Source organism: Mytilus trossulus, chromosome 1 (assembly GCF_036588685.1).
Source record: "Mytilus trossulus isolate FHL-02 chromosome 1, PNRI_Mtr1.1.1.hap1, whole genome shotgun sequence".
Classification (NCBI taxonomy): domain Eukaryota; kingdom Metazoa; phylum Mollusca; class Bivalvia; order Mytilida; family Mytilidae; genus Mytilus; species Mytilus trossulus.
In genome coordinates this window covers 37,630,425-37,653,905 of record NC_086373.1, presented here as the reverse complement: position 1 = coordinate 37,653,905, position 23,481 = coordinate 37,630,425, and the positions used below count along the sequence as shown (strand labels likewise).

Here is a 23,481-nt window from a genome sequence, read left to right as displayed (position 1 = left end):
AGATGACTTTTAAAATGTTATAACATGATAAAAGCTCTAAATTATCTCCCTTTGGTGCAAAAAAATCCATCAGCAGTGTATCTTAAACTGATCTAATCACAAACTAATACATGTAAACTAAGATAAGTTCCAAAATTCTTGGACTGAGGGGCAAGGCCATATATTCTCCATGGAAATGAGATGTGCCAAAGCGTATACAACTGCATACCAAATATCATTGACCTACCATTTGTGGTTCCCCATAAACTGACCTTATCACTAACTAATACATTTGTACATGTAAAATAAGCAAAAGTTTTGAAGTCAATAAACCATAACTGAGGGGGCAGGGTCAAATAATCTCCATGGAAATGAGATGTGCCAATGCTTTTACAACTGCATACCAAATTTGGTTGACCTAACCCTTGCCGTTCTTCATAAACTAAACTAAAATCACAAACTTATACATTGTTGACACCATTACGTCGCCGCTGACGCTGGAAACAGCATACCTATGTCTCACTTTAAGACTCCATCAAGGCAACATAAAAATAATCTACTTTAAAAGTACAATAACTCCTTAAGATGTTAATCAACAATTTTGTTTCATACTGACTTATTTGTAGATCTTAACTTTGCTGAACATGTTTGGTGTTTACAGTTCATCTTTATCTATAATAATATTCAAGATTATAACTAAAAACTGCAAAACTTTCTAAAATTATCAATTCAAAGGCAATACCCCAAAAAAATCAGTTTTACCCCTATCTTCTATTTTTAGCCATAACTGCCATGCTTTTTGACAAAACAGTTAAACTAGATACCCTAAGAATCATTTAACTAAAGTTTGGTTAAAATTGGTTCAGAAGTTTTTAAAGGAGAAAGTCTTTAAAATTGTTAACACTGGACGGATGATGGACAAGGGCAACGGACACCAAGTGATTGAAAAAGCTCACAAGTCCTTTCACGAAAGGTGAGCTAATAACTACAACCAATGAAAATATATATCCTTACCAATTGTATCATCTATATATCTTACAACAAAACCGTCTTTGTCTTTCTTCAACCTGATATATTGTTCAGCCTGATTTTCAGGAAATGTTTCCTATAAAAAGATAGAGAATTAAAAGCTTTTTATTCATCAGATAGTTTAGAAATAGAAATTTCTACAAAGCTGTTCCTCAACCTTCAAATAAAAACAAATATTCTATAAAATTAAAGTATTAATGATTATGAAAATTACGATTTTTGCTTTATCCTACATATCAGTCTTTTAATGTTTTTTTAATTTCTGTAAAACTTTAAAGTCTTGAATAACAATGAATCTATTTTATTTGCTTTGAGACCATAATATTGTCGAAAAAATTACTAAAAATGATTTGCATTTCTATTTAAGAAGGAGTCAGGGAAACGCTTAGAATACACGATTTTGAGTTATTTTTCTCAGAGCTTCCCCTTACAAAAAATATTTCGCCTCACCATGCTTGGCAAATATATTTTGCCTCAGTAATAAAAGGGGCTAGTTACAGCCCTGAAATTTAGTTGAATTCAAACAAAGTTTAATTTTTAACTCTTCAAAGCTTCATATGGACTAATTTCAATTCAGGGTCCAAAATGTAAATGCACAATAAGGCCAGGGTTTTTAAATTTTTTGGTTTACGGATTTTTCATATGAAAAACTCAGGTTGGTCAGTTCAAAAAAGAAAAGAAAAAAAAATCTTCCAAAAAATATATATTTCACCTTTCTAACAAAATGTTTGATATGCTATTCTGAATTCATGACATTTCTTAAATTTTTATTTAGATGAAATATTATTGCTCAGCTATCATAAACATTGCATTACATCGTGTCCACGGACAAAGAAGAAATTAAACCATTATTTCCTAAACAGATCAGACTGAGGTTGCTCATTGTCAATTTCAGGAAACTAAAGTGAGTAATAATATTCAAGAACAAAAACTGATAAAAAATGCAAACATGTTGTACAGAAATAATTTTTAACATGCATTTATGTAAAAAACATAATAGACTGGTCCACTAGAATAAAGAGGTTTCAGCTCTAAATTTGGATTGTGATTAAATAGTTGACACAGCATAGGTTTCTGACACAAAATGAATGTGGTCTAATGAACTTAAAATTTTCGTTTTACCTTTGAGCAATTCACTATGCTGTTGAATATTAATCTTTTCAAAAAAATGTTTGAAGAAATTTTCTTTTTATTTATGAAATTTCAAATGAGTAAAATTGACCCCCCATTTTTTTTTACATCCCCCTTTCCTTTATTCCAAAACCAATCTCAATTCAAATTTCTAATGGAGTTTGCAACAATAATTACTCATTTAAATACATCATAAAATATTAAAATGTAAAAGAAAGTGCTTGTTATCACTGAATGGTAAAGATTGTTTGAATTTATCATTTGGTAGTAAAAGTGAATATACATTGTATATTGTATAAAACAATGATTTAAGTTGATTCAACTACTATTCTGGACAAAGAAAGATAACTCAATTTGAAGTTTCTTGTTATTGCACAATATTGTGCAATTAGATATTTCTTGCTATTGCGCAATACTGTGCAATTGAAAATACTTGCTATTGCACAATACTGTGCAATTGAAGATTTCTTGCTATTGGGCAATACTGTGCAATTGAAAATTTCTTGCTATTGCACAATACTTAATATAATAATTTTGGATCATGATTTGGACCAACTTGAAAACTGGGCCCATAATCAAAAATCTAAGTACATGTTTGATTTCAGCATATCAAAGAACCCCAAGATTTCAATTTTTGTTAAAATCAAACTAAGTTTAATTTTGGACCCTTTGGACTTTAATGTAGACCAATTTGATAACAGGACCAAAAATTCAGAATCTACATACTCAGTTAGATTTGGCATATCAAAAGAACCCCATTTATTCAATTTTTGAAGAAATCAAACAAAGTTTAATTTCGGACCCCTATTTGGACCAACTTGAAAACTGGGCCAATAATCAAAAATTTAAGTACATTTTTAGATTCAGCATATTAAAGAACCCCAAGGCTTCATTTTTTGTCAAAATCAAACTAAGTTTAATTTTGGACCCTTTGGACCTTAATGTAGACCAATTTGAAAACAGGACCAAACATTTAGATTTTACATACACAGTTAGAATTGGCATATCAAACAACCCCAATTATTCAAATGTTGATGAAATCAAACAAAGTCTAATTTTGGACCCTTTGGGCCCCTTATTCCTAAACTGTTAGGACAAAAATTCCCCAAATTACTACCAACCTTCCTTTTGTGGTCATAAACCTTGTGTCAAAATTTCATAGATTTCTATTTACTTAAACTAAAGTCATTGTGCGAAAACCAAGAAAATGCTATACATGTACTATCAAGTATAATAATACTTGCAGCTCTTTTGTGCATTTTAAGATTTTTTTTATATCCATCCTCATAGCAATTTCGAATGATTTTTGTATGACATTTTGTCGGTCTGACAGAGTTTAGGATACACTGTGAAAAGGGTGAGAAATTTTTCCATTGCTCGATTTTATCATAACATGCATAAGTATCTGAAACTTATCAGATGTCAGTATACATTTTAAATACAGTTAAACCACCTTTAGAAAGGCATATATATTTGTCAAACCAATTAATCTTTCTTCATTTTCTGATGTGGTATTTCCACTGATTCTAGACATAGATGCTATAAATACAATTATTTTTGACATTTGCACCAAATTTTACATTAAAAAGATTACATGATCACAATTTTATCAACAGAAATTCCATAATGTCAGTGATCTTTCAAGTATTCATTTAAAGATTTTGAAAGTTCAACTTTTTGTCAATGTGCATATCTTTCAAATAGAAAGTCTGACAAGAATGGCAGAAAAAAATGAACTTAACATTTGATAATCATTACTTTTATCCAGAAACGAATACAAAAAACTCATTCACAGATAATCTTAAATGTCAGCTGGAAGTGTGCTGAAAACCAATTTTAATTATAAGAAAATTAAAGAATTGCCAAAAAGTGGGCACAATTTTAGTTAGAAAAGAAATTGTGAAATGATCAAACTTACAGTATTCTGATTTGCTGTGTTATTTAATCTTGTACTTCTTCTTTCCCTGGAATAATCAATAAGTTATCATAATCTACAAATTTAATTGATAGGCTTAATACTACAATGTATATTCATGTACATTTGTATAGGCACATATTTTGTATATATATTAATTGTTAGTAAGCAGACATAAAGAGCTAGTTTTTACACTTTCCATTTTGGGGCCCTGGTATAGCTTAATTACTGTTGATGTGAGCCAGGGCTCTGTGTTGAAGATCTTCCTGTGGTAACCTTACTTCAAATACAATTGTGACTTGTATGGAGAGTGCTATTTTCATTTACTGGTCATAAAACATTGCAAAATCTTTCGATTGGTAAGCTGGAAGCTCAAAAGATAAGGAAACTTTGTATAAGATTTTTTTTATATATTTGGTATAAATTAACTGATGTTTAAAATAAGTAATTGCTAGTTTAAAAGTTTTCAACAAAGAGGAGGTGGGTTCTGTTCACAGTGTAACTATTTTGACTCTTCCATCTTTGCCTTTTGACCATTAATAGGGTTGTAGAGGGTTTAAGTTTGTGCCAAATTAGCTCAAAACCTGCTGAACGATGTCTTAGATGGCAACAAAACAAAAGATTTCATGTATTTTATCTATTAAACCAAAGGTTAAAGAAAATATTCTAGCTGATACAGATTAGTAAATTTAGGTTAACAGTGAAGTAATTATTCATGTAGGCGACAATAGGGTACATTGGTAGCTTATAGCCTTTTGGGTTCTGTGTTTATGATATAAGAATAACACCCATAAATTACCAAATACTTTACAATGCCTTTAGGTGTACATAAAAAACATCACATATGATAGTGCAGCCTTCCTTGATCAAAACAAGTATTCTTAAGGGTACTATTAAATGCTATATGACTACAGGAAAGAAATATAAACATGACAAATGAAGCATAACCAGCTTAATCTTACGATGAAACTTTGTAAATTACAAAAGAAAAATTCTGGAAAATTTCTTGATATATTTGCATTAGCCATGTTAGCAGCTGTTGTTTCAATTTACAGCAATTACCTTTTTACATAGTGTCACTGTCAGTTACCTTTAAGTTCAGAAGACTTTTATAGCAACTAATACACCCAGGGCAGGTGTTGTACAAGTTTACAATTCTTGTAAAAATAGGTAATTCAAAGTCTCAAATGACCATCATGAAATGATACAAGAGTGCACATGTACACATTGAAATGTCTCTCCTTCTTAACTAATCACTGATATTATGTTGATGGTCATAAATATAAAGGTTTTATTACAACTGTCACATAAACTTAACATCAACCAAGAAAATCAAACATTGACAAATGAACCATGAAAATGAGGTCAAGGTCAAATGAACCATGCCAGACAGGCATTTACAGCTAACAATTCCTCCATACAAGTACCGACAAATATAGTTGACCTACTACTTATAGTTTAACAGACCAAAAGACAACCAGGTGCTCCGCAGGGCACAGCTTTATAAGACCCCAGTGGTTGAACCTTGTACAGTTGGGGCAAATTTGGTCACAATATTCAAGCTTGATTCTGTCTGAATTTGGATTGTGATAAAATTTTTGACATAATATAGGTTTTTGTCACAAAATTTATGTGGTCAAAGATCTAAAAAAAACTATGTGCACAATTAAAGATTTCTTCTTAAAACGAAGTTCAAAATTTAAAAAAATTAAAAAAAAGGAAGCCCTTCAAAAATGGTAAAAATCCATTGCAGGATTGAACCTTGTAGTACAATTTCAGAGAGATCCATACACTTAAAACACAAGTTATTGTCTTGATTGTTTTGGAACCAGAAACATGCTTCTTTTTGGCCCCTAATTCCAACATATTTTTGTGGTATTGAATCTTCTGAAAAAATTTCATGAAGATCTATTCACTCAAACTAAAGTTATTAAACCAATGTGTCTCCGGACAGCGACCACACAGTCAGACGCACAATATCATACCATTATACAATCCCAAAAATTTTTTGGAGTCTTATAAAAACTTAACAATGAGCAATGAACCGTGAAAATGGGGTCGAGGTCAAATAAAACCTACACGACTGACATCATGGACATAGAGATCTTTAAATATTTCCATACACCAAATACAGTTGACCTATTGGATATATATATAGTATGAAGTGCCGTTAGTTTTCTTGTTTGAATTGTTTTACATTGTCTTATCTGGGCCTTTTATAGCTGACTATGTGGTATGGGCTTTGCTCATTGTTGAAGGCCATACAGTTACCTATAGTTGTTAATGTTTGTGTCATTTTGGTCTTTTGAGGATAGTTGTCTCATTGGCAATAATACCACATCTTCTTTTTTATATGATAGTAATTTTCAGTATCATAAAAAAGACAATTTTTTTAAAACTTAGCTTTCATCATGAAAATGAGGTCAAGATTAGATGACAACTGCTAGTTAGACATGTACACCTTACCATCATTCCATTCACCAAATATAGTAGACCTATTGCATAAAGGAAAAACAGACCAAACACAAAAACTATTATTCCACTGAACCATGAAAATGAGGTCAAGGTCAGATGGCACCTGTCATTTGGACATGTACATCTTACAGTGCTTCCATACACCAAATACACTATAAATATTGCTTGAAGTATCTGAGATATGAGACTTGACCACCAAAACTTAACCTTGTTCACTGCTCCATGAAATGAGGCAATCTCATTAAAATCCGATGTTCTGATACGCTACCCTCCACTAGTTAGCTCCACTAGTTAGTGGAGGGTAGCGTATCAGAACATCGGATTTTAATGAGATTGGAAATGAGGTTGAGGTCAAGTGAAAACTGTCTGATGGACATGGACCTTGCAAGGTACACACATGCCTAATATAGTTATCCTGAAAATGAGGTCAAGGACATTGGACATGTGACTGACAGAAACTTCTTAACATGAGACATCATATGAACAAAGTATGAAGCAGTGACTATAACCTGAACTTGGCTGAAGCTGGATAGACAAACAAATAGACGGATAAACAGACGCACAGACGAGAAAACATAATGTCCCTCTTCTATCATACAGTGTAGGTGGGTAAAAAAAAATGTGTGCAAAACATATGAATACCTGGGAAATATAAACTTTGGTTCATAATTTGAAAGATATATTTTATAGTCTAAGGCAATATTAAGATCTTATCTTTTTGAAGCATGTCACAGACAAAATAACTTTGTCAAATCATCTTTGATTGTGTAACCGGAGAGCACGAATTTCATTACAAAATTGCTTGTCTCCATCGGGACTCGAACCCGGGACATCTGTGGTACAAGGCAGCGCGCTAACCGACTGAGCTAAAGAAGTACTTCCTTAGCTCAACCGCTTACGGCTGACTAAGTATCTACTACGTTTTCTAAGGGAAGCAATCCTGCCACAAATGTCATGAATTAAAACTTGCCTTTCATCAATATTATATATACATGTACTATTCTTCCAAATTACAAAGTTATTACTCATTTGTAGTATTTAGTTTATCACTGTCAAACCTACATGTATTTTAATGTATCAAGAAATAGTACTTACCAAAAACTACAATTTTCAGTATGGATTAAATACAGATAGAGTTAGACCAAATACATGAAATAATAATGAAGTCTGGCAATGCTCTGGGATGGTTTTTTTAAAGTTACGATACTGGCACCAATATTATATATACATTATACAAGGTATACCAGTATTGCGATCTGTCCAAGGAACTGTCCTTGGGCCTATACTCTTTTTAATATACATTAATGATTTTCTAGAATACCTGGAACACAGCAAACTACGACTCTTCGCTGATGACAGTATTATATACCGAGAAATTACATGTCAACAAGACTGCACAAATTTACAAAAAGATCTTAATGCAGCAGCGAAATGGGAGGCTGATTGGCTCATGGCCTTCCATCCTAGAAAATGCACTATCTTAACCATCACACAACAAAAACAACCATTTAAACACGATTACATCCTTCATAACCATACTTTAGAATTAGTAACATCTGCAAAATATCTTGGCGTAACCCTACAGTCTAACTTAAAATGGAACATTCACTACAACAACATCGTATCAAATGCAAATAAATCTCTTGGCTTTCTTAGGCGAAACTTTAAAATTTCTTACTCCAGTATCAAATCCCGTGCTTACCAATCAATAGTGAGACCAAAACTTGAATATGCCTGTAGTCTATAGGATCCACACAGCAGATTATAAAAATAAGCTAGAAATGGTACAGAGGTGTGCGGCCCGATATGTATGTAACAATTACCACAACACCAGTAGTGTAACATCCATGTTAAATGAACTACAATGGCCCTCACTCAGTGACCGCTGTCTCAAAACCAGACTTATCATGTTCTACATTGTACAAGGTCATCCATGGACTCATTGCAATCCCAGGGATCTCCATGACCTGTTTAACGATGGCGCCCCGCCATCGTTCAAATGTCTTCCGCCATGGTCAAATGACTTGCTCCATCGTTCAATTGTCTTCCGCCATCGTTCAAAACTGTGGTCGTTTTTATAGCCTGACGCCATTTTTGTAGCAATTTTAATCAAATGCATGTAATTGCATAACACTCAGGCTTTTTTTTATAGTATAATCCAATACAGTTCTCACGCCTAGGGGATATCCGGATTAAAATCGCTAATCATTTGTACCTGAGCTTGTACAGGTAGATCAACAAACCAGAAAGGAGAATATTATCTGAAGATAGACGATTCATTTGTCGAATTATTTAACTAAGTTTCTGCAAATGCTTATGATAATTTAAATTAAATAAATAAATTAATAATCCAGTTACAAATTTTAACAAGTCGAACACTTGCTTTTGTTTTGACTTACGCAATCAGCATCCCCCTTTTTAAAATTTACAAAATAAAACGTAAAACAGTAATTATTATTTCATTTCAAATAGCTCGAGTACTGCTGTATTGTAACGATAATATAGAATTACTTTAAAAGTTAAAAATTATAAACTTTTAATATTTCCTGTAAAGAAATATCGTATCGTAATTCCGAATTCATTTCGTAGTTTACAATGAAAATGATACATCCGCATTTCCGGTTTCTATTCAGACTTGAAAGATGCATGTTGCATAGCATGGATTTGCTAAATAAAGTCATTAAAAACCTTTTCATTTGACAACGTTTGTTAAAAAATACATTTTTTTTAACCCGTACGACTCGTTTTGTCGTTGCTGCAAATCAACCATACCGAAATGGTTTCATGACTTCTGAATTTGACAGTGTCCGTGAAAAATAATCTCCACATGATTTTTAACCCCCATACCAATTACCAAAAACAGCAAGAAAACTACATGGTGACCTTTGTGATTGTTATTTGTCATTCTAAGGGAAAGGGAGGGGCATGAGGGCTTGTCCTTTGAAGAGTTACAAACGGCAATTATGGAAAATACATATACTTCTATATATAGTATTTATAATGAAAATATAATTTAAATAAGCAATGAATTAGCATGTTCACCTATCCTTATGTGGAGGAATGAAATACTTTCGATACCGCTACACTGTACGGCGTAGATACAATTTATGATGGTGAAAGTTCCTCCATGGTTCAATTTTCATCCATGGAGATCCCTGAATCCCATCACTAGTCCTCATACCATCAGATACTAGAACAAGAAAATTCCATACTCAAACATTTCGGCAAATGTCCACCTCTTAAGACATTTACAAATGGTCATTCTTTCCGCAAACAATCATTCAATGGAACATGTTGCCACAAATTGTGGTAGCAAGTCAAACCATTGAAATTTACAGAGATCAGTTGACACCAACTGTTCTCCACAACATAATTTAATTCTATAAATAACAATGTACATATTTTTAATCACTTGTTGTTTTCTTTCATGTAAATATCACCAAGTATTCTACTAAGTAAAAGATAATTTTTTGTTCATATCATATACTCCGCGCATGCAACAGTTCGTAATCTTCAATAATAATGAAGCTGTAACTGTATATCAGAAAATGAAGAAGAAGAAGATCACCAATTACAGGAGATCCGTATGTTTTAATGAGCATCATATTGAATTACCTAATCTAGTACTTGCGTGATGGGTCTTAGACCCTTTGGCTTTGCATATCAACGGGGTAGGAGATGTCGGAAATGATGAATTGGTACGTAATTTCAGAGCCAAACGTCGTGAAGGATGGTCGATCCGAACTGGCATTTTTTCCGATTTTAATGATCATGAAATGAACGAGCCTGAACACATGTTAAACAGAAGCAAGTTAACTCGTACCAAAAAAGTTAACTCGTACCACTGGGATGTCGTCAGGGAGTTCATAAATCCACGAAGCTGCTATCTAAATTCCCGATGACTTGTTTTTTTTACGTCAACTTTCAAAGGTGTCCACCCAACTTGGATGTTCCAGCAATAGCAGGCCCGTAGCCAGGAATTTCCAAAGGGGGGTTCGTTTGACTCACAAACTCGACTTTAACAGTCACAATTCGAACAGAACATCGACTTTAACAGTGCTTATTTGTTTTCAAGGGGGGGTTCGTCCGAACGAACCGAACCCCCCTGGCTACGGGTATGAATAGGATATCATATGACGTGACTATTCGTGTCTACCTTTGGCGGTCACTAGTCGCGTCCTTGTCGTGTCCATTTTAGATGGTAGAATGGTGAATGAATCACTAAGGTTTGACGTCTCTTTATCACCCTTGGAGGGTGGTTTATAGAATTCAAAAAGGAGTGGTGTTAGCGTCCTGTGTCTAGCTTTTAAGATTTCTACGCATTATATTTTCACTACTAAGAACAACTACATGTATCAATAGAACGAACCTTTCTTGCTTTACAAAGGTATCTGCCTCTTTTGTTAAAATGTTGAATAAATGTTTTTCTACCCGTTCTTATAATTCTCTCAAAAGTTAACTTTTAAAAAGCAGGAACCGTGTTTAACTATCCGAAAACATATATTTGTAGGTCATGTGCTGCTATTTATTGGCACATACAAACAACATCTCTAATTTGTCTAAGTGAAAAATAAATTCAAAAGAGAATAAAATGCATAAATGTGATACAGTTTGATCTATGAGCTCAGGATACATTGGTTCACCAATTTCGTGAAATAGTTTTATAGTGTACTATGCAACCAATGAAGAGTAATGAACAATGGATTGATAAATTAATAAATACTCACATTTTGGATATTCACAAAAACCTTTTCTTCTAACTTTCACACAAATTTCAGAAATATTCGGATAAAAGTCTCACAAAAAAGCAAATATCAATAATTAACTGTCGTGTGTTCAAAACAACGTAGCTTTGAATGTTACAAATATCACGTGTTATGCGAACACCACTGCAGTAATATGAGAGTTTTATGTCAAACCTGATTGGATGATGTCTGGAAAGATGCATACATTCGGAGTATTGTACCGCAATAATATGGATAAAATTATGCTCACTCTATTGAAGATGTCTATATTTTCTATTAGAGAGGGTCGTAAACAATTTGTACATGTTGTAATAAGACAACTTTCATGAAATTTTCGGTTTTCCGAAGGTACCTAATGTATATAAACATACAAATGTAGGTGGTTATAGTTGAAAATTTAATATCATATCTATAACACTTTATTGTTTATCGATAAAAAAAAAAAACATACAAACAAAAAATTAGTTGTATAAACGAAGGAAGATATTAATGTAGAGAAAATTCATATTTGATGTAATATTAAAAACTATATCTCTAAAAATACCCCTTCCCTTTTTTGGTACACTATAAGAAGAATTTTCACTTGTAGAAAATTGTTTTGCGTATTCCGCGCATTTTGAGAAAGTATAACGCAACACTATATTAATCCCACAATTCATGTAAAGTTTCATGTCAATCATACTAACAGATGCGCCAAAAAGCGCAATTGTTTCCTAAACGGAGTGGCTATTTATCCAGCTAGCCGGACGAATAATGCCTGGGCTATTTGTCCGGCCATTGGAATGCGCATGGCATATTATGTGCGTTTGGGAGTGCGTTTGACATTTGTGATATTATCTTCAGTAGCACAAGGAGGGGCGCGCTTAATTCGATCACTGATTTTCAATTTTAAGATCACGACTGAATTCGGCGATATCAACGTTTGTGATAAATTTTGCAGTTTTCAGAATTTGACAACGGCATACGAAAGTATGAACTTCAAAGAATGATATAATCTATAAAAAAAAAAAGAGAGAGACTCAAGAATAATTGAAATCACAAGGAAAATGGGAAATAAAATGTAATTGCTCGTAGAACTATAGTTTTACTAAATAATTCGACTCGAATCAGCCGAATGAATGGTGGAAATGATTTTCAAATCAAGAGTACTAGTTGTTGAGAAAGGCCTTAACAATGGCATGTCTAACTTAATAAAATATAATTATATTCCAAAAATGAATATTGCAAGTAGCCCTTGGAATGGGATATATATTAAGGGGAGGGGTTTGAGGATACATGTGCAAAAAGTGGGGATGTTGGATATATAATTATAAAAAGTGGGTTATGACATATAGGGGACATTAAAGGTGGGGTTTGGAGAAAAAAGAAAAGAGGTATTTGGGAAAAAGAGCACACCGTGTCACCTCGACCACATCACGGAAATAAAATAGATGAAGTAATAAATATGGAATATATATGATTTGTTTTTATTATTCGTAATCCAGATTGGACTATGTACTAGTATATAAATTAAGAAAGAAAAAACTATTACAATTACCAGTAACAAGATAAGGCCCTTACAATAAAGATTACAAACATATATGCTACCCCCTGGTGCTACTGAAGATAATATTACACGCACACACAAATAGTGACATGCGCATTGTACTGGCCGGACAAATAGTCCTGGTTCTTTCCTAAAAATGTTTTATACCCGTTAATTTGATACTCTGTTTCGGATACTAAAAGTATGAACAGATTATTGTTTGTTAGTGGCTTTGAACTAGCTGTCAGTTAACTGCGAGTACTCTCAGATCTGTTCCTGTCAGTGAACTGCGAGTACTTTCAGATCTGTTCCTAGTGTCTTTTTGTTGTTGGGATGTACAAATACCCGGCCACGTTCTCGTGTATTTTTGTCCATCTGATGAGTTAAGCCTTTTTCAACTGAATTTTATAGTTCGTTCTTATGATGTATTGTTATACCACTGTCCCAGGTAAGAGGTCGGGATAGCTGGGATCCCGCTAACATGTTTAACCCCGCCACATTATGTATAAATGTGCGGCCTGTCCCAAGTCAGGAGCCTGTCGTTTGTTTATGTTTTACATATTTGTTTTTCGTTCATTTTTTTGTATAAATAAGGCCGTTAGTTTCCTTGTTTGAATTGTTTTACATTGTCATTCCGGGGCCGTTTAGAGCGTACGGTTACATATAATTGTTAATTTCTGTGTCATTTTGGTCTCTTGTGGAGAGTTGTCTCATTGGCAATCATACCACATCTTCTTTTTTATATAAAATTGTTGACGCCGTTCACGCCAATCGAAGTTACACGACAACAGTTTTCACTAAAGCATAAATGACTTTAGCTTTAGGTAAGTCCTATTTTTTGGAAACTCTTGGCTCTATTTTCACAAGATGAGGCCTGAATCATTCACGAAACGTTCGGGGAGTGGCAAACCTGATACCACAAGTTTTTAAAATATTAATTATAATAAGACGCTGCATGGACACCAAATTTGGAAGAGAAATCTTCTCCGGACTGAAAGAAGCGCATTGCGACAAACAAACTAGCATACTAGGCATGACACATTATTTGACAGTTTAAATTAAATTCTCTATTTTTCCAAAATATTATCTTATTGCCATAAAATTGAGAATGGAAATGGGGAATGTGTTGAAGAGACAACAACTCCATAGAACAGACAACAGCAGAAGGTCACAAACAGGTCTTCAATGCAGCGAGAAATTCCTGCACCCGCAACCAGTTTATATACATGTATATACGCCCCATATGTGTTTTCTCAGTATGCCTTTTGTTGATTATTAAACTTCTTTCATATTTTTATCGAATTTATATTTCATTATGGTCTTATAATGAGACTACTATAACACTATATGTGTTATAGTAGATCAGTCTTAGGGATGACATCAAAAGTTCAATGAAGAATAAAAAACTTAATTCACATAGTTTTTTTCACTGACCCCCACACCCCCCTCTCTTAACTTAATTTTGGAAAAAATTGATTGACCAATAGGGATATATGTAAAATCGATTTTAGATTAACAAAACTTGCAGCAATCTTGACCCCCACCCCCAAACTATTTGAATGAAGTTTTTTTGTCCTACATCGATCTTTTGATGTCGTCCCTTATTTAACAAATTATAATCTAACACTGAACGACATTTTTTTTACATTAATGGGATTTTATTTGACACTGTGAGTTTTACAAGTTTTTTCCGGTATATATATATATATCAACTAGTTTTTTTCTCTTTTGCATGACACTAAGTTATTCCATTCTTACATTAGACACCACATGAAACCCAAACAATAAGGGAAACAGTTTCATTTTTAACTGCAGTACGCAATATATGAAAATGTTTACATTTATAAAGTTTTAGATTATATAAAAAGGTTGGGGTAACAGAGCTCTAGCGAAACCCTCTATCAATTAAGTATTGAAGCAGCCCCCTTCCCTTCCAAACAAAGCTGCACATCGTTTATCGGTTTATGGTACAACATCGTTAGTGATCGGTATAGGAAAGAACAGTTTATAAGGTTCTCAGGAGCAAGTCTGAGAAGTTTGACTGATTTTTGGGGGTTTTCAACCGATCTATAAAAATCATAGATATGCGGACACTATGGTTCATGTTGACCTTTTGGCTAAAATGGCTGCATTTTCACCTCAAAATTTACTATGAACTAGTACAGACAAACCTGTGCATCTGGAAAAGTTTGAATACAAAGCATGCCTAGATAACTAGAATTCAAAAGCATTGTATAATTCAGAAAATTTATAACTCAACTGGATTTTGCAGTGTACTTTTTTTTGCTTGATATGGTCCACTCCAGTACACAGTTAAGTCACCAATTATTGTCATGTAATGTACATATATATTGTCCATCTATTGCCCATTTCAAACAAAACAGTTCAATCCAATAATTACCTGTGGGGAAGATCTTAAATCTCTTTCTCAACTTAGTTTATTTTGGTACCTTCTGGAGAAATGAAAAAAGAGCACTGCAAAATCCTGTTAAGTTTTTATTTTTGAAATTTATTTATCTAGGGCATGCTATGTCTTAAAACTTTTCTAGAAGTACAGGTTTGTCTGCACACAGAGTGAATTGTGATGTGAAAATACGGCCATTTTAGCCAAAGGGTCCACATGGGCCCTATCTAGTGAAAAATAACATTCCTTATCGCTTGTTTTAAATTTATTTTTTCAATTGATATACTCCCATAAAAAAAAATTTTTAACACCAATTAATGATATGAAAATGTTTTGTCGTAAGAAATGTATATAAAAGTAAGAAATTTAGATAATATAACTGGCTCCCGGTAATGAACGATAACTCTGTTATTGTTTTTTCGGGGGGAAATGAATGGTTTATCATATCCAATCGTTTTGAAAAATCGATTTTTTTTTTCAGGATAGTTGCCACCGTGCACTTGCACTTGCACGCAAACTAATTGTTATAATAGTATAATAGAATGATATATATACAAATGGATGAAAATTATATATACTATATATACATGTAACTATGTAACTGTTATGTTACTATAGTATATAACAACAAACCAGTGTATAATTCTCTTGGACTATTATTATATAAGTATAATTATAGTACCAAATATACTAATGTGTATCACTACAATACCATGCATGTAGTTATTACGGTGCGGTTAAATTTCCTGTCATTTATGCATCTTCCACGCACGAACTTGTATCAGAAAAAAAGTATCTCTGTACATTAAACTCAATTTCAGGTATAAAGATGTGATCTTTTTCTCTGACATTTACTTTTGACAATCCACAAGAACTTGTGGTCATCCGATGTTCAGTACTTCAGTAATTTGATTATAAGTTGGGTTTTTCTTAGAGAGAAACGTAGAATATACTTTGGTTTGTATTAAATAGTTTGCTGTTAGCCCTTATACATAGCAAAACCAGCAGATTTCTCTAGTCTCAATTAATTGATAATTTGACTTGTAGCAGAAAAAGAAGAAGGTATGGCCAAGTCACCACCTTTCGAAGCAACATTACATCACAATGTACTGAGAGCATTTAAGCAAACATGGAATACTTATATAAAGTGCAGACTCTGTTAGGTCACCGTCATTGTTCAAATGATGGGGAGACAAGGAATGTCTTGTTCCAGTTTTTATTCAGGGACAAATGTCATCTCTTCATGCAAGATCTCTTCAAGTTGTTCAGCTGCGAAAATCAATTTGTTTTAAAAGCTGGGTTTGTTTTGAATGGAACATCTCGTGAACAGGTCGTTGTCCATGTTTAAAAAAAAAAGATGAATTAAAACAATGGTTTTGAGATTCTCAGATCTACAATGTTGCCATGGAAACTGTTCAAAAATATCGAAATTATAAATATTCTTCAAAAATGTATAAAACTTTACAGAAATGTATACTGGCAAATACAGATGTGGCATTTTTTTTAAAACTCCCTGAAGACGAACTGTAGAGAGTGAAAGAACATCACTCAGATGGAATAGCTGGACTAAAGAAAGAATAGCAGCTAAATAGATATAGGAAGCTGTGGTATGAGTGGCAATGCGACAACTCTCCATCCAAATAACTATTTATAAAAGTAAACCATTAATTATAGGTCAAGGCACGGCCTTCAACACGAAGCCTTGGCTCAAACCGAACAACAGGCTATAAAGGGCCACACAAGTACGAGTGTTTAAAACTATTCAAACGGGAAAACCAACGATCTTATCTATATAAGAAAACGAAACACGAAATAATTACCTTTGCAACATATTGCACAGCGAAACATTTTCTTGGTACACTTAACTTATAATGCAAGCTAAATGATGTATTGAGTGTACTGGCATGAGATACATGTGCAATTGTAGGCATGACTGTTAAGTTCTACAGGATAAATCGATAGAAATGGACCAAAATTTGTATCTATGTTTTATGTGATATTCCTCATTCCCGTTTACTGGCATGACCCTGTATTTAGGCATACTAGTAAACTTGTCATGGAAAAAAATCAAAAGAGTGTGTCTTGTTTTTCTTCATGTCTTTTGGAATAATTGATCAATCATTTTGTCCTTTTAAATTAGTTCATATGTTCATCTTGAACTATATTTTTTTTTTCTGAAAGATTTTTCTTATTTTTGTCTTTTCTGTCTCAAAAGTGGGACTGTCATTTTGATATTTTTAACGTATATGATGAAACATTTGCTAAGGTCCACAGTCCCAATTGGACGATTTACATTTAAGGAATAACAGTACTGTAGTTGAAGAGTTTCCATCGTCAATTGTAGATTTACCAATGTATGTGCCTGTCCCAAGTCAGGATCCTGTAATTCAGTGGTTGTCGTTTTTTTATGTGTTACATATTTGTTGTTCGTTCATTTTTTTACATAAATAAGGCCGTTAGTTTTCTCGTTTGAATTGTTTTATTGTTTTATTGAATTGTCTCATCGGGGCCTTTTATAGCTGACTATGCAGTATGCTCATTGTTGAAGGCCGTACGGTGACCTATAGTTGTTAATGTTTGTTTCATTTTGGTCTTTTGTGGATAGTTGTCTCATTGGCAATCATACCACATCATTTTTTATATTGATGATCGCAAATGCAGTTTTACTGGCGACGCGTAGCGGAGACAGTAAAACGGAGATTTGGGACCGTCAAATCAAAACATGTTTAACCAGTGGATCATATTTCACAGACTAGGAACTTATTTTTTCAGGTGAGTTCACAAACCCAGAACTAATTTCACCAGGTAATTAACACATCTCAAAAACCTGGAACATATTTCACTAAGCAAGGAACAAATTTCACCAACCCTGTACTTATTTCACCAGGTAAAGTGTGGAACTTATTTTATAGAGATGGAACAAATTATTTTAAAATTATTTATGAAAAACGTTCTCCCAGGACAAACTCCCTGTGATATAAGTTCCACTGAAACTTTTTTCACAGGAACAAATTTTGGCTCACACCAACATTTGCAGCGGAATTAAACGTTTTAATGATTATGGAACCAAACCTTCTCCTTTATTTTCTAAAACAATAGTATTATAACATCACAACATAAAAAAAAAACACGAAAAAATATCAATTGGAAGCCTTAGCTCAATAAAAAACGTAAATGAACTCACTAAAGACCGTGTAAAATGGAAAAGTGTATAATGGCCATAAATGCCGACCGGCATGAAGAGAAAAGGTGAGGTTAGGTGACATATGTGGCATTCGACTTTCTAAAATGACTGCCGCTACCATAGACACAAGGCAAAAATGTTAAAATGCTCAAAACTTCATAAAACTTTACAAAAGTGTTAGACGCCTTACATAGACGTAGCATTTTTTTTTTTATTTTGAAAATGGCTGCCGAACAGAATAAAAGAAGAAAATGTAAAATCAACCATACGCTATGTTGAACTAACAGAAAGATCGGTTGTCATGCTAAAATCATAGAATTGAGGGTCCTACAAAAATGCGCCCGGGAACGCCCGGGGAATAAAAAATAGCGCCCCGGAAAAGAATATGCGCCGGGGAAAAGTATATAGATATTTTACTGGCATGAGACAACTTTGTGTTGATGAAATAAGTTAAGCACATTAATTTTTATTAATTTTAGACAAGGAATTTTCAAATTCAGATAATAGACATTTGTAATAAAACAAGTATGAATGTTTCAATTTTAACAAAAAAAAATGTATGCATACCATTGAAACATTTAGTTTCATAAAAAAAATTATAATAAATGTATATCAGCATCTGCATAAACAAGTGTTCTCCATGCAATTGCGAACATATTTGATTTTAGGCATCATAGGCCACATTTATATTAAGGACAAAACAACCAATGATTATTTTTTTTAAGGAAAAACATTATTGTTATAAAATATTATTATTTTAATCCCCCCCCCCCCCGGGATGCCAAATTACCTTCCACTAGAAAGGGCGCTTTTTCCTTTCCCCGGGAGGTTTTTCTTCTCCTGGGCGCTCTCGGGCGCTTCCGGACGCTTTTTAGTTGGAAAGAGAATTGAGAATGGAAATGGGGGTTGTGTCAAAGAGACAACAACCAAACAATAGAACAGACAACAGCAGAAGGTCACCAATAGGTCTTCAGTGTAGCGAGAAATTCTCTCACCCGGAGGCGTCCTTCAGTTGACCCCTAAAAAAATATATATAAATACTAGTTTTACTGATGAAAAATCCCGAAATGGCTCCATTTTAGTGGCAATCGGCGGAGCATATAAGTTAATTTTTATGGCACGAAAGGATGAATTGAATTGATATGCAACCTTTTTTTTCTAATTTCAGACACGGTTATAAACCTGATAAGCAAATAAGTTTAGCACACAAATTCATGTGTTGTAGGGACCATACACTGTAAAAACCGCGTTTAGATTTGAAACGGATCTAAAACATGTTTAGGTCTAAACGTGTTTAGGAAAGCGTTTATGATCTAAACGGATATTTATCTAAACACATAAAAACCTAAACGTGTTTAGAATTTAAACGTGTTGCAGGATTATTATCAGTGAATGTTATCATTAAGCTAAACATTAAATGGCATCTAAACACTTCTGAAACACTTTCCTAAACACCTAAACACTTTATGATATTTCGGTACTGGTTTCACCTTTTTACCCGATGTTCCTACATATCCAAACATATTCTGTGAAACTATCATATCTTGGCTGTCTTGAAATTAAAATTATTTTCAAACTTCGGCAGTCCCAAGTATGCCGAGCTTCTTTATTAATGAGAACAAAACATACGGCATCTTCCCCAACTATAAGTTTCCCTTTTTTTTGTTGTAAGATTATAAAATTACTTTCGTTTTTTTATTATAAGTTAAGCAATTAATTGTTAAATACAAGAGACGTATAAAATAATCTTTTATAGTATTTATAAGGAAGATGTGAGTGAATTTCTTTAATTTCCGGAGTCGTTGTCCGAATATGATATTATATAACGAACAGAGTTATCTAACGTTATCGTGGTAATTTGATACGGACGCCTTCGGTACCGCCAAAAACAAACAACATTCAAAACAATGGATCTCATCTACCAAGCATATATTTCTATTGACGATGCAACAGATACAGAACTTCTTATTAGAATATTGACGGAATCAAAAGCCATCTTAACAGTTATTACAGCAGCGCCGCGGAAGGTAAGCAGATCCAGATTTCGTTAAAAGGGGGAGGGGCATAAACCATAATTTAACAGTCCACTAAAACTTTGGATTCTAGTGGCACCTATTCATGGTTCACTTTTGCAAAAGATATTCTTTCTGAATCTAACATTGATATAGATAGACTAAAAACCTGTGATAATTTAAAACAATTAAAAAATATTAAAAGCTATATTAAACCCCAAATAAACTCATACTACAACAACCTGTTGATAAATAAGTTAACATCTATTGATGATAAAAGTAAATTTAATTTTTATAAAGCACTTGAACCAAATCTATTGATCAAACATTACCTCTCTAACCCAAACTTTGAATTTAGAAAATTAATTACAAAACTTAGAATCAGTGACCATTCATTATTAATTGAAAAAGGGAGGCATTTTAAAATTCCTCGTGAAGAGAGACTTTGCAAAAAATGTAAAGTACTAGATGATGAGAAACATTTCCTAATAAATTGTTCTCATAATTCAAATATTAGATTAACATATTTTGATTGCATTAATAGAGAAAGTAATTTATTTGCTAATCTCACTGACAATGACAAAGTTATATATATACTTAACCCATCAACACCAACACAAGTGAATAAACTAGGATCCTTTATAAAAAAGTCAATGGAACTGAGGACAGGGGACCCTTTAATATTTACCTGAATTTGTGTATATATATTGAGTTACTTAGTTATTGTCTTTATTTGTTTTTGTTGTTGTTATATATATGTCACAAACTGTAAAGTTTATATGGCAATAAAACTTTGAATTGAATTGAATTGAATTGAAAAAATTGAATTGAATTAAAAGGAATATGTGCGTTAAACTGTCAACCTATGCTATTTCAAGTTCACAATTGTGGTATGAATCATATTATATACACACGTAATCAGTCGCAGGAACCAAGCACAAAATAAGAATGAGCTACAATGTCACTTGTAGTTCGGAAATTTAAAAAAGAAGAGATTGAATAGTCTTAACTGTAACTGTACACAGGAGCATATATGTTAGATATACTGTTCCTTGCTGTACATAATGTCATAAAAAGTATAGTTTCAAGTATTTTATTATTGCAAGGAATAAGATCCCAATGGCCCATAGTGCAATATCCTTTACACAAGCACGGAAACTGTAGTTTCACTTCAGTTGTCAAAAAAAACCCAAAGAATACCAACAGGACATTCAAACTCATTACTTGAAAATAAACTGACCACGTCATGGCTAAAAAGTTGAAAATAAACAGACCACGCCATAGCTTAAAGCCTAAAAAGTTGAAAATAATCTGACATTCAAACTCCAATGTCAAAAATAAACTGTCAAGTTGTTCTTTAATATTTAAACCTATTATAATTATTTGTATGTATGCATTTATAGGACTGTGACACTGTAGTAGGAATGAAAAGAGATAGAATAAATCCATATCCGAGATCAAATTGAAGAATAGATCAGGAAGAAAGAAAAGGATGACTTAATTTCAAGAGCAGATGTAAGTAAAAATATATTATATAAAAAAGAAGATGTGGTATGATTGCCAATGAGACAACTAACCATTAAAGACCAAAATGACACAGACATAAACAACTATAGGTCACCATGCGACCTTCAACAATGAGAAAAGCCCATACCACCTTCAACAATGAGAAAAGCCCATACCACATAGTCAGCTATAAAAGGCCCAGATACATGTAAGACAATGTAAAACAATTCAATCAAGAAAACCAACGGCCTTATCTATGTAAAAAAATGAACCAAAACAAATATGTAACACATAAACAAACGACAACCACTGAATTTACAGGCTCCTGACTTGGGACAGGCACATACATAAATAATGTGGCAGGGTTTAACATGTTAGCGGGATCCCAACCCTCTCCTAACCTGGGACAGTGGTATAACAGTACAACATACTAAAGAACGAACTATAAAAATCAGTTGAAAAAGGCTTAACTCATCAGATGGAAGTATATTATTAAGTTGCCAATAGAACTATAATATGATTGAAAAATGGAGGTTAATATTTATCCTGTTGAATAGGTAAAAAATTGGCAATTTAAAAAAAAAATATTCATAATATTAGGATAAAATAGGAAAAACAGGCTGTAGTTCTCAGAAATCAAGGATTTTTTTTTATAATATAAAAAAAAATTGCATGCTTGTTTGCTCTATATATTGTTCCCATTGATTTATTTGTCTTTTGATGTATACATTTGTACAAAGTGTAAAGTAAATGAAAGTATTGTCTTTTTAACTACAATTTGTATTTTTCTTTTATAAGAATCTTTTCAAGAAGCTTGTTTAATGTATTTTAATAAACATGATCTCAGATTCAGAATTGAGACTCAGAATAAGTGACTGTTGCATACAAATGTACATGAAGGTTTCATTTTTTCATTTCAGGATACAAAGGTTCACCTGACAACCAAAAGGAACTGCACACCAAGAGCCTTTATCATTCAAAAGAAGATTGTTCCGCAATGAAATATTCATTTACGATAGGAGATGGACTGTCAATTTCTGATTTGTTGAGGATAAAAATCATCAAATTTTATAATTGTATTTTCTGTTTGCATTTAGTGAGACTTAAAAATAAATAATTGAACTCATTTGAATAGATTGTATGTTATGTTTAAGACTAGATCAGAAAAAAACAAAAACAAAAAAAACAGACACTAAGTTGTATAAAAAGGTGAAAGGTCCATAAAACGTAAAAATTTTAAAAGCTTGACTACATTAACAATCAAAAGGAACGAAAAAACAGTTATATTCCTGACTTGGTATAGGCTTTTCCTTTAAAATAATGGAGGGTTAAAATTTGGCTCATTGTTTACAGACTTTTCAAAACTTGGTCTTATTGTTTACAGACTTTTCAAAACTTGGTCTTATTGTTTACAGACTTTTCTTAACTTGGTCGTATTGTTTACAAACTTTTCTTTGGTCTTGAGGAAGAACAAAATGTGTAAACCTATTATTGTTGATATTATTATTATTATCATTACTGAAGTTTTCCAGCTTTAATACACTATATAGACAAGTCAAATAATTTTTTGGTAAAA

The 23,481-nt window shown here is 32.9% G+C and overlaps 1 protein-coding gene and 1 long non-coding RNA gene across 3 annotated transcripts in view; one reads left to right on the top strand and one right to left on the bottom strand.

Annotated features, from left to right (window-relative positions):
* The window catches only part of LOC134723539 (uncharacterized), a 43,353-nt gene extending 31,981 nt beyond the window's left edge, over positions 1–11,372 (bottom strand). Inside the window, exons 1-3 of one of the 2 annotated variants that reach the window (XM_063587128.1) lie at positions 11,257–11,372; positions 4,058–4,103; positions 994–1,084 (exon numbers count right to left, since the gene is read on the bottom strand). In XM_063587128.1, the coding sequence (XP_063443198.1) occupies positions 994–1,084; positions 4,058–4,103; positions 11,257–11,258 (139 nt within the window). In that variant the 5' untranslated portion in view covers positions 11,259–11,372. Of the gene's footprint in view, positions 1–993; positions 1,085–4,057; positions 4,104–10,144; positions 10,273–11,256 lie in introns of those variants that run through there. The other variant, XM_063587132.1, reaches the window with a different exon arrangement.
* An 8,854-nt stretch (positions 11,373–20,226) lies between these two features.
* LOC134723591 (uncharacterized) lies at positions 20,227–23,037 on the top strand. The gene is made up of 3 exons (XR_010108126.1): positions 20,227–20,414; positions 21,803–21,914; positions 22,826–23,037. It is a non-coding gene; the product is annotated as an uncharacterized LOC134723591 (long non-coding RNA).
* Positions 23,038–23,481: the final 444 nt, after the last annotated feature.